The 12,044-nt window shown below is 47.8% G+C and overlaps 1 protein-coding gene across 1 annotated transcript in view; it reads left to right on the forward strand.

The window, feature by feature from the left end:
* The window catches only part of LOC123768036 (switch-associated protein 70), a 114,809-nt gene that overhangs the window by 55,533 nt on the left and 47,232 nt on the right, over positions 1–12,044 (forward strand). The window contains exons 2-3 of the mRNA XM_069306516.1: positions 4,137–4,259; positions 4,990–5,196. Of these exons, the coding sequence (XP_069162617.1) occupies positions 4,137–4,259; positions 4,990–5,196 (330 nt within the window). The remainder of the gene's footprint in view (positions 1–4,136; positions 4,260–4,989; positions 5,197–12,044) is intronic.

Genomic DNA, 12,044 nt, shown 5'->3' on the forward strand with positions numbered 1-12,044 from the left:
GACTTTTTAACCTCCTGTTTTGAACGATTTGGGACAGTGTTAAGTGTTCGTTGGAACAAGGTCGTTGCCGGGCACTGTGTTGGTATGCTTGACGGCTCCCGCACCCTGATGATGTCGCTGAAGTGTAGTGTGCCGTCGTCGCTGTCAGTGTTGGGTTACACGTTCCGCTGCCTGTATCGGGGTCAACCACGCACTTGTTATAGGTGTGGTCACGAGAGTCATCTGGCTGCAGCGTGCAATGTGGGAGCGACTGGTAGGGTGTATGTTTTTCGTGCGGAGGATTTTCTGCTCCTGTTGCGTTCGGATGGTTCTGAGGACGGTGTGGGTGCTGTGCCTGAGGCGTCTGATTGCCTGTCTGCTGCTCCGCCTGTTGGGGCGAGTTCTACGGCCTGTGCGACACGTCTGGTGACTGCTGTGGCCCCTGGGGTTGTTGAGCCGGTGTATGTGGGTGTTGGGCCGTCGCCTGCGCTGCATGTAGACATCCTGCACATGCAGAATGTCCCGGTGGAGGTTCATGTCCCACCTCCACCTGTGGATGTGATACCGGCTCCCGCGGACGCGGGTTCTGCTGTTTTGGAGGGGGGGCTTCGGCAGGGGGCGGTGCCTGCCGTGCCTGTGTGTGTTGGCGACTGTAGTTCTGCTCTTTCCATCCCTTTGCAGAAGCGTGCGCGTCGGTATTCTGAGGCTGTTTCCGTGGATGATGTGGACAGTGTGGGTGATGTGGCCTCTGTGGACTCTTCGGACAGTGCGGGTGTGGTGTGTGTGGATGTGAAGATGGTGGCCGTGCCTGCGGAGGGGCCTGCTGGGCGTGGTGTGGTGCGGCCTGTCTTGAAGCGTTCGCGGCGGGCTCGGAGTGTGTCTCCCCTTCGTGGTGTGCCTTGGGAGGAGGTGGGGGAGTATGGTGCTCTGGCGTCCCCCGGCGTGGATGATGGTGCTGTGCGGGGCTCCGAAGTTGCTGCCTGTGCCCCCCCCCCCTTCTTGCGTCTACTGTTGTTGGATCTCCGCAGTGGGGGGTTGCCCATGATGATCGGGACCTCGTCGTGGTGTTGCGGAAAGATGTGCACCAGGGGGCTTTGGCTCCTGCGCCCGGTGGTGAGGTCGATGCCGCGCCTGCATCCCCTCCAGTTCCCCCTCCTTCATTGCCCCGGTCTGGGGGAAGCCTAGTACTGGCTGCTGGGGTCGTGCCCTGTGAGGGGTCCGGTGTTGGGCCCTTATCGGGATGCCCGGGTGCTTCCGATCCCATGGTGCTCATCCACTGTCTGGGTGTCGGGAGTAAAGGAGTTTGTTTATAGGGTACCGGATAAGATGTCTCAGCCGAAGGCACTGCCTGGTGGCCGGGTGGCCCCTGACACATGGGTGATTTGGAATGCGTACTGCTTGCACTTTCCGATATACAAGTTTCCGGAAAAATATTAGTTGCCGTCTTGCGCACGCTGCTACGCCGTGCGTGGATCAGCCGCCGCCGTGAACTTGACATCCCGCCCTACGGTGCGGCGAGTCTCCCTCTAACGTCCCCCTCTGTTTTCGTCGCCACTCCTCTCTCTACGGCCCGACACATCTAACACTTTTGACTTTCTTCTCCTCCTCAACGTCAACGCGTCTCCCTACATCTGTCCTGGTGCAGTCATCGGGAGGGTAAACCCTTCATGCAAACTGCACCTATTCTCAAGAGGAAGAAAAAGAGAAGATGGAGAGTCATAGGTGAAGGGAAGTTTAGAAGTGGAAAATACAGTGAGAATTATGAAAGCAGGCGGGCTGTTCGCCTTGCTAACACGATGTGTGGGTGTTGGCAGCTAAGCTAATGTCCACCCATTGTGCGTTATGAGTTGTAGATGATTGTTATATCTGGTTTGCAGTGTTGTAAATGCATCAGTAGCTGGGGGGTGTGGCAGCGTTGTGTGGTGAGCAACAGGGATATGATCGCTCATGCATTTTTCTATGATGCTAATCCATATATTTAGCTGTGTTTATGCACGATGTTTTCTTTCCATTAAAGTCTGCGACATTGATTTCCTGTGCACTTGTTTTGAACGCCTCCCAGTCAGCTTTAGTGTATTGAAGTCTTGGTGGTGAGGGTTTCTCAATAGGGTTAGTTGATAGCGTCATTATTATTGGTAGGTGGTCACTTGTGCTCACAGGGCCCCATTCTATGCGGGTGTTTAGGAAGTGGTGGTTGTCTGACAGTATTATGTCTGGTTTACCACAGTGTCCTTGTCTGACATAAGTTGGAAAGTCTGGGCCCAGGTGGGTTAGATTTTCGCTCCTAATCATATTGTGGATGGCATCTCCAGCCTGGTTGTTCTTTCCGTGTCCCAGTGTTCTGTGTTTGGGGTCGTTTTGGTGGTTGGTAACACGTTCCTAAGAAGATTGTACCTTTCGTAGTTTGGAGTTCAATTGTCAGGAAGTTTTTCTTGAAAATTATCTAGAATTTTGTGTGGAATATTTCTCCTTACAATTGCTGCTTCATCGTTGGCCTGGTTAGCTCTGTTGGCCTGCTATGTTTTGCAGTTGAAGATCTTGTAGATCTTTGTAGTTGTAGATGAAAGGGGGCCTGATGGCTGAGTGAACAGCGCTCGGGGCTCGTAGTCCTAAGGGTCCTGGTTCAATACCCGGCGGAAAGAGGAAACAGAATCAAACAAACGTTTGTCTCTGGGGACATCAAAAATATATTTATTTCTGGTGGTGATTATGGTTCCTATTACATCTATTCAGGAAGAGTTTCAGAGCAGGGTTTGCATTTAAGAACAAGGTACATACAGGTCACAAAACATATACACATATACTATCATTTAATATGACAGAAAGGATTAGGTCAATGATTCTAGCATGAATCATCTCCATTATGTTCTTTATCTGAAAAAGAAGTTGACAAATGTACTCGGCATAGTTCATTTTACAGTTTCATTACGGCCTGACACTAAGAAATGTTTCGTTGATCCTTGTCAACATTTTCAAAGGCAGGGAGGAAGAGAATACACAAGTGAAGGTTTAGCCAAAAGTTTTGACACCAAAGTGTTACCTTATAAAAATAAAAAAAAAATAAATAAAATGTTTATTTAGGTAAGGTACATACATACAATAAATTTTTACAAAGATTGGTTGACTTATAGGTAGAGCTAGTACATACAATGCCTAAAGCCACTATTACGCAAAGCGTTTCGGGCATGATAAACTTAAATGACAAGCTTAATACTAATTGAGCATAATGAGTAGAATGAAAACAAGAAATGAAAACATAGATGAAAAAGCAGCACAAATACAATTTTGTCGACAAACAGCGCTCTTTAAAGAAAACAGACATTGGTTGACAATAGAAGGGTAAGGTAGGTTACAGGGAATTTATTAGGTATAGCTTCGTTTTTAACTTAAACTGGTTGAGAGAGGTACAGTCTTTAACATGGTTGGGAAGGTCATTCCACATTCTGGGCCCCTTGATTTGTAGAGCATTTCTAGTTTGATTAAGTCGTACTCTAGGAATATCAAAACTGTATTTATTTCTGGTGTGGTGCTCATGGGTTCTGTTACATCCTTCTATGAAGCTTTTGAGATCAGGATTGGCATTATAGTTTAGCGTTTTATATATGTATAATACACATGAGAGAATGTGCAGTGACTTAATGTCTAACATATTCAGAGATTTGAGTAGGGGTACCGAGTGATGCCTGGGGCCAGAGTTGGATATTGTCCTAATAGCAGCTTTGTGTTGAGTAATTAGAGGACGTAAGTGATTTTGGGTAGTTGAGCCCCAAGCACAAATACCATAGTTGAGATATGGATAGATAAGGGAGTAATAGAGAGTCACCAGGGCAGGGCGTGGTACATAATATCTGATCTTAGAAAGAATGCCCACAGTTTTTGAAACTTTTTTTGATATATTTAGAATGTGTCCCTGGAAATTCAGCTTGTGGTCAATGAGAATGCCAAGGAATTTGCCATCTAATTTGTTACAAATTTGGGTATTGTTTATTTTGAGATTTATTTGATTAGAGGATTTATTGCCAAACAGAATATAGAAAGTTTTGTCAATGTTAAGGGTGAGTTTGTTGGCCGTTAGTATAGTTATATAGTTAGTATACAGTTAGTATAAACCAATGCACCACGAACATATTCTAATAGTACTATCTTGGTCTCTACAGGTTCTGACGCAGAATGTCGGTGTCCTGCTCAATGTCAACAGGCGGGTGGAAAATTGTATTGGAGAATATCTAAGCTGTCAACAGCTTAATTTTGAGCAATATTTGTATTTCCTCACACACGAGGTAAGTGCTACACTCAGCCTACTGGGATTGATACTAATGTTACCCAAGGAATTAATAGGCATGTTTATTTGCGAGAGTTGTAGATTTATGGGGGGTTGAAGATTTATCGGGGTTCTAGATTTACCTGAGCGGTCACTAACACTAGTGGCCTCGATGAGGACAGGAAGCCGACGGTTTTTCGAAGGTCCGCCCACTTGCCTTGATCTTTTCCAGTTGGAGTTTAAAATTTAACAAAGTTTTGGTTAATGTTTGTAGAATTGTGAATTAAATATGAACAGTGGAGGAGAAATGATGTAGTAGCATAAAAGCTAGGTGGAAAAAAGTTTGCCAAAAGGAGGCGAATGTTTTAAATGTTTTGACTTGAAGATTCCATTGGAACAACTTAAGGGTTCATGCACATGCTGTTGTGTAATATGGAAAATGATGTGTGGTAGGTGTAATTTGTAGTTCAGTACCATCATCCTCTACTGCTTCTGTCTTCCTCATGCAAATGCTTCCCCACCCCATAAAAGTATAAAATTGGGTAATGATGATTAAAAATAAAATAATAATAAATAAATTTTTATTCAGGAAAAGTGCATACATAGTTGATTTACAAACATAATGTTGGATTTATAGATAGAGTTAGTACATACAATACCTAAAACCACTAATACGCATAGCGTTTCAGGCATTAAAATGTCAGCAACATATTTTGTTCGCCTTAATTTTGACGCAGTACTCTTTTTAGGTGCTAGTTGAAGCTGATGATGGTTCAACACCATACGGGGAGCTTAAGAAACATCACGATACCCTTGAACACACCTTTTGGCTTCTGGGACGAGGCACACTCTTACAACGACATTTTCCAGTCTTCTCAGAAGATGCCGTCTTCAAACTTTTTAGAATATTTTGTCTGCTGGCAGATAGATCGCCGGCAAGAAAAAGTCTCTTAGAGGCAAGTCGTATAAAAGTACAGTATTGTATATATAAGTATAATTAAGGGAAAGTTCCTAATTACAGCTCCACAAAGGGACCTGAACCATCGGGACACCTATTGACGTGGGGGTGGCAAATCTACACAGCCGAAGCCATATCCAACAAATTAGCAGGGAGCTTTGGACTGGACGGTAGAGCAACAGTCTTGCTTCATGCGGGTCGGCATTCAATCCTCGACCGTCCAAGTTGTTGGGCATCATTCCTTCCGCTCATCCCATCCCAAATCCTTATCCTGATCACTTCCAAGTGCTGTATAGTTGTAATGGCTTGGCGCCTTGGATTCCTCTGATAATTCCCTTCCCTTCCTGCTGGGAAGAACAGCCATCAGAACTCCTAAACCCCAGAAGTAAAAAAAACAGCCACTGCCTGAGAAGCCGCTGCCCAAGACAGGAGTTGAGCCAATCACAAAGAGCAAACAGAAACATGTTGCCTACATGAAGATATAAAGTAGCTGTAGACCCAACAATTTGGCCGGGATAAAAAAAACTGGCTATTGACAAACTTCAAAGCCAAGGACCACCTAAATCAATTGGGAACATACAGCAGCAGACTCTTAGGGGTAATGCCATATCCTCTCTATGAACGAGATGTGAAGAAAACTACTGGCACCAAACCCCCTCCCTCTTCGGCTCGTTGTTGCCATGAGGGGGCTTGGTGGGCGGCTGCCGGAGTGTGATGCTCCGTGGGTTAGTCCTATGTCCTTTTGTGGCCTTATGCTCCTGCTGTTGTCCTCACTAATTTTGCTGGACAACTTTTCCTTTTGTTTCGTTTTTCTCCCCCCCCCCTTCTCCTTTCTAATTGTCATTTCTCGCTGACCTAGTGCCTGTTTTCATAATTCTTTTGGCCCTCTTTTGTTTTCACACCCGGGTGTTTGAGGAGGCATACTCTTGCACCCATAGAACTGTAGTACCCAAGGTCTTGAACGAGGGGACCCTTTTATTGTCAATCCTCCTTTCGTTACTGAACCCGATCTCGGTGGACTGACGGTTCTTAAGGTGGAGTTTGTGGGGTGTATACTCACGACGCACCCCTAGGTGGCCCCGGCAAGATCGGCAACATGTCTCTTGTTGGGTGTCCTGCCTCTAATTGTGGCTCTGTGGTGGGTGTGGGGCACATTCGTGAATGAACGTTTTTCCTCTCATCTCTGTCGAAATCTGTTCCTGTTATACCTTCTCAGGCTCGTGGGGTGGGCGACCAAGCCCCCAATTCACTCTGTTGGAAGACCGGGCTCTGTAGCCCCCGCTGCATTGGGCCTCGACCTTGCTGCTCCTGACTACTCCCCTCGGCTCCTCTCCCTCCTCTGTGGTTGGGTCGAGCCACAAGCCCCCAGTAGGCCACAATCCTCCTCCCCTGGCACGGCTCAGTCTCTCAGTCTGCACCTTTCAATCCCCCTCTCTCTGGGAGTTCTCAACACCGTCCACGCCATGGCGCACTTGCATGATCCCTTCCCATACTGATGCGTACCACACCTTGTTTGGTCCCACTTCGTGGGTCAAATACTTTGATCTCCTCCCTCTGGATTCTTCACCTCCTTACAATTTATCCCTCCATAGGCACCTTTTTGATTCCGTAGATGTCTCTGTTACTTTCAACCCCACCCGTCTCGGTACACGTGTCATTGCTGCTCCTTCTCAGGATGCAGCCACCCGCTTGGTTGCCTTATCTTGCCTTGGCGAGACCCTTTTTCGGGTCTCCAAGAACGCTCGGTTGAATGCCAATGTTGGTACTGTATTCTCCCACCCCATGTTGCAACCGGTGTTAGGAATCTACAGGAATGCCACGAAGATATTTGGCATATTCTCGAAGCCCAGGGCCATTCTGTCCTCCAGGTAGACACGTTTACTCATCCCCCTCGTGGCCGTCGCCATCAGCCCCTTCGGGTTGTGAAGATTACCTTTGATGGTAGGACCCTTCTGCTCTGTCATTCTTGCTGGTTCCAGGTTCTCCGTCCAGGAGTACATTCCCTCTCCTCTGCTCCGTAATAAGTGCTGGAGGTTTGGGCATGGTGCCCTCCAATGCTCCGGTACTATCTCTCTCTGTCCCTTGTGTGGGGGCGAAGGTCACTCTAAGTCAGAGTGCACTTTTCTTATGCTCTTATGCTATGCTCTTATGCTATATGTGCACATCTCTTATGCTCGCGTGTTGCACTCTTCCTCTCCTCGTCCTTCCCACCTTCCTCAGTCACAACTGTTTCCAGGTCTTAGACACAGACATGCCCACTGCCTCCTCCTCTGTTCCTTTGAGTTCTGTCTCGAAGGGTCCCCCTCATGGTTCTCTGTCTGGGGTTCCCCTTCTTTCTGCCCAGTCTGTCATGTCTCTTGTGTCTTCTTCCTCGTCTCCCTATGATCCTCCTTCCCATCCTTCTCCTCCGTCTGTTGGCTCTCCACGCTGCCTGTCAGTGCGGGCTGATGGCCATTGCTCTCCCAACGGCCATCATGTTTGCTCTCGTTCTGCTTCTCCTGTTGAGATGCTTGAATCTGTTGCCCAGTACATTGTTGCTGGGACGCCTGTCTCTTTGAGTCAGAAGCGTAAGCCTGGCTCCTCTCCTTCCTCCTCCCCGGCAGGCAAGAAGACTTCACTTTCTTCCTCGCCCCCTACCTCTGACACTCTTGCTCCATCCCCTCCCGTTTCAGTGGTTATGCCCCCTGTTCTTGCTATGGAGGTTTCTTTGGCCCCCGCTTCCCTCTCGGTTGATGCCCTTGCTGAGGTGCACTCCCTGGTTTCTGCCCCTCCTACTGCTGTCCTTGACCCTCGGTTGTCCCACCCCCCCACTCCTCCTTCGGACTCTGCTTGTCCATCCCTGGTCAGTCCTCCAGCTCCCTTCCGTCCTCCTTTAGTCAGTTTACCCATGCCTCCTAACCCTGATTCTGCATTTCTTTAACGTACTGTGTTCCTTTTTCATCTTTGTTTCTTTGTTGTTCTCTGTTGCTATCCTTTCTCTTCTTGTCGATGTCAATTCTTCAGTGGAACATTCATGGATATTACGCCACTTTCCTTGAACTCCACCTTCTGATTTCACAGTTTTCGCCTCTTTGTGTCTGTTTCCAGGAGCCGATGCTTGGTGCTCGTCTTGGTCACTTCCGTGACTATTCCTTTCTCTCTATCTCTTTCCCCCCCCCCCATCCCCCCCGGCTGTTGCTGGGGCTCCTAACTCTTCTGCTCTCTTGATTCGCTCTGATGTTCCCTTCGTCCCCTTACTTTTTCTGTCGCCTCTCCAATGTTCTGCTGCCCGAATCTCTGTAAGGAAATAGTACTGTACATGGTTTGTTCCATATATCTTCCCCGACTGTCTCGCTTTCTCTTCCTGATCTTAAACACCTACTGGACTCCTTGCCGGAGCCTGTGCTCCTGCTAGGTGATTTCAATGTCGACATATCCTTTGGAGTGATGTTCTGACAAACACCCGGGGTCGCCTTCTTGAACTGTTCATCCTCTCTTCTTCCCTGTCTCTTCTAAATTCTGGTGAGCCCACTCATTTGGACTCACGGACTCGCACCCTTTCCTATCTTGATCTTTCTCTCTGCTTGTCATCTCTTTACTTGGATTTCTCATGGAGGGTTCTTGACCTCCATGGCAGTGACCCTTTCCCTATCTTTGTTACCTTTTTTTCTTTTCACCCTCCCCTCCCCTCTCCTTTCCTAGGTGGCGGTTTGCTAAGGCAGACTGGAACCTATTTATCCTCCATGCTACTCTCTCCGACCTCTCCATTCTGCCTCTCCCTCGCGCACTCCTCCTTTTTCATGACATCGTCTTCTACGCTGCCCTCCGCTCTATTCCTCACTCTTCCTCTCGGAGGATGCGAAAGTGTGTTCCCTGGTGGAATGTGGACTGTGCTCAGGCTGTCCGCTGTAAGCGTGCAGCCTGGAAGAGACACCGCCGCCGGCAGACGGCTGAGTCTTTTCTGTTGTTTCAGAAGGCGAGTGCGGTGGCCCATAGAACCATCCATATGGTTAAACGTGAATGTTGGATGTCTTATGTCTCCCCCATTACGTATGAAACTCCTCTGCCGCAGATCTGGAAGCGTATCCAAAAGATAGCGGGTAAGTTCGTTCCCGATGTTTCGCTGGTCCTTCGCCTACATGGTACTCTTGTGGCGGACCCGTTGCAGGTCGCTACTGAACTGGGTTCCCACTTTTCTTCTGTTAGCTCTGGTTCTCATCTTCCTCAATCTTTCCTTCCTCATAAACCTCTTCTTGAATCCCGTCCTTTGGATTTCTCCACCCATCTTAGACTTCCCTATAACGATCCCTTCTCTCTCTGAGCTTCAGTCTGCTCTGGCCCTCTGCAGTTCTACGGCAGCGGGCTCCGATGGGATTCATTATGAGTTGCTTCTCCATCTCCCTCCGTGCATGTCTTAGTATTTACCGAGTCTGTATAATTCGGGTATGGGAGTCATCAGTTTCTGAGGACTGGGTCAATGACATTGTCCTCCCTGTTCGGAAAACCAGGGTCTCTTGGGTCATGTCATCCCCTAAGGACTTCCGCCCTATTGCCCTCACAAGTTGTCTGTAAACTCTTTGAGCGTATGGTTAACGTTTGTTTGATGTGGTTCTTGAAACACTATCACCACCTTTCCCCTTCTCAATTTGGTTTTCGCAAGTGCCACAGCACAACTGATGTCCTGGTGAACTTGGAGGTCTATGTTTGTACTGCTTTTGCTGCAAAGACCTTCGTTCTTGCCGTCCTTTTTAACCTGGAAAAGGCTTACGACACCACCTGGCAATATCATATTCGTTCCCAACTTCATTCTTTTGGGCTTTGTAGACGTCTCCCTCTCTTTCTCCAGGGCTTCTTCTCTCGTCGTTCCTTTCGGGTTAGGCTTGGTGCCACTCTCTCTGCCTCTTTTCAGGAATACGAAGGTGTGCCCCAAGGTAGTGTTCTGAGCAATACTCATTTTTCTGGTTGCCCTCAATGGTCTTCTTTCCTCTCTTCATTCTGGCGTCTTCTCCGCTCTCTATGTCGATGATCTTACCCTTTGCTGTCGAGGTGATGATTCGCCTCTCCTACAATGGCGGCTTCAACTTGCGATTGATGCTGTGTCGTCTTGGACCACCGATCATGGCTTCAGGTTCTCTCCATCTAAGACTTGTGCTATGACTTTTACTCGGAAGCATGTCGTTCTTCGTCCCTCTTTGTCGCTTTATGGCCATCTCCTTGTGTACAGGGATTCCACTAAGCTTTTGGGGTTAATCTTTGACATTCGTTTGTCTTGGTCACCCCATACCTCTTACCTCCGAGTTGAATGCTCTAGGGCCCTTACCCTCCTTAAGGTTTTGTCCCATACTTCTTGGAGAGTGGATAGGCGCACTCTCATCGCTTTACATTCCTCTCTCGTCTTGTCTAAACTCGATTATGGTTGCCCTGCTTACTCATCTGCTTCTTCTTCAGCTCTTCGCCATCTTGATGCTTTGCATCATACTGGGTGACGCCTCAGCTCTGGTGCCTTTCGTTTGACTCCCACCCTCTTTTTGTATGTTGACACTGGCTTCCTATCTCTCCAGGACTGCCGGGATTGCTACTGTCTTCCCTATCTTGCATGGTCCTTGCAACATCTTTCCGCTCGCCTCTTTCGTGCTTTAACTTTTACCCCTGTCCTGGGGTTCCTGTTCCTCTTCACCACCTTCCTCTTTCTGTCCGTTTGTCTCGCTTACAAGATCCTCTTTCAGTTCATATTTCTAATGTTTCTCCTTGTATTTTTCCTTCCTTTCCCCCGTGGAGAGTCCCCCTTCCGAAGTTTTGTACGTCCTTGACCATCATCACTAAAACTTTTACCCCTCCTACAGTTCTGAAACACCTTTTCCTTGAGCACTTTTCTTCGCACTCCCGCTCCGTTTCCATCTTCACCGATGGGTCTAAGTCTGCGGACGGTGTAGGCTACTCTTGTTTTTCCTGACCGCACTTATATGTGCCGCCTACCTTCGGAGACTAGCAGCTTCACAGCTAAACTCTATGCTATTCTCTCTGCCCTTTGTCTCCTGCTTTCTCGTTGTTAATCTTCCTTTGTGGTTGTCGTTGATTCTCGTAGTGCCCTCATGACTCTCGGGTCCTTTAATCCGATCCATCCAGTGGTTGTCGAGATTCAGCGTTGACTGTTTCTTATTTCCAGTAAATTTAAGTCGGTTGAGTTTAGCTGGTTTCCCAGCCATATTGGTGACTCTTTAAATGAGCGTGCAAATGCTGCACACTCTTGGGAACTGTCCGCTCTTGTCCCATCTGTAAAGGTATTCCTTATTCTGACTTTTACCCAGTTATTCATCCCTCCATCCTTACCCGTTGGCAGGATTGCTGGTCTTCTTTTAATGGTAACAAACTGTGTTCTCTTAAGAGTAGTGTGTCCTCATGGCCTTCCTCCTACCACAGTAACCGGCAGTGGAAAACGGCTCTGGCGAGGTTGTGTATTGGCCATATGTGCTTAACTCATGGTCACTTAATGGAGCGCTGCCCTGCTCTTTCTTGTTCAAATTGCCTTGTCCCTCTTACGGTCTTGCATATTCTTGTTGAATGTTCTGACTTCCAGGACGAGCGTGTGTCTTGCTTTATGACCGTCCCTTGCGGTCGCTTGTCCCTCGATAGAATTCTTGGTGAATCGGATGCTTTTGATATCGTTTGCCTTATGCGTTTCTGTTCTCATATTGGCATCCTTGGTGATATTTAGCGCCCTCTGATTATCCTGCACATTTGATGGTGCTACATAACCTTCCCGGTTTGGTGCCTTCTTTTGATAATTACTTATTTAACGGCACCAACTCGGGTAGAGCTCAGCTAGAAGACCAGGTGCTGGGTAATATGTTGTGAAGATCACACCAA

Source organism: Procambarus clarkii, chromosome 58 (assembly GCF_040958095.1).
Source record: "Procambarus clarkii isolate CNS0578487 chromosome 58, FALCON_Pclarkii_2.0, whole genome shotgun sequence".
In the NCBI taxonomy this organism is placed as follows: domain Eukaryota; kingdom Metazoa; phylum Arthropoda; class Malacostraca; order Decapoda; family Cambaridae; genus Procambarus; species Procambarus clarkii.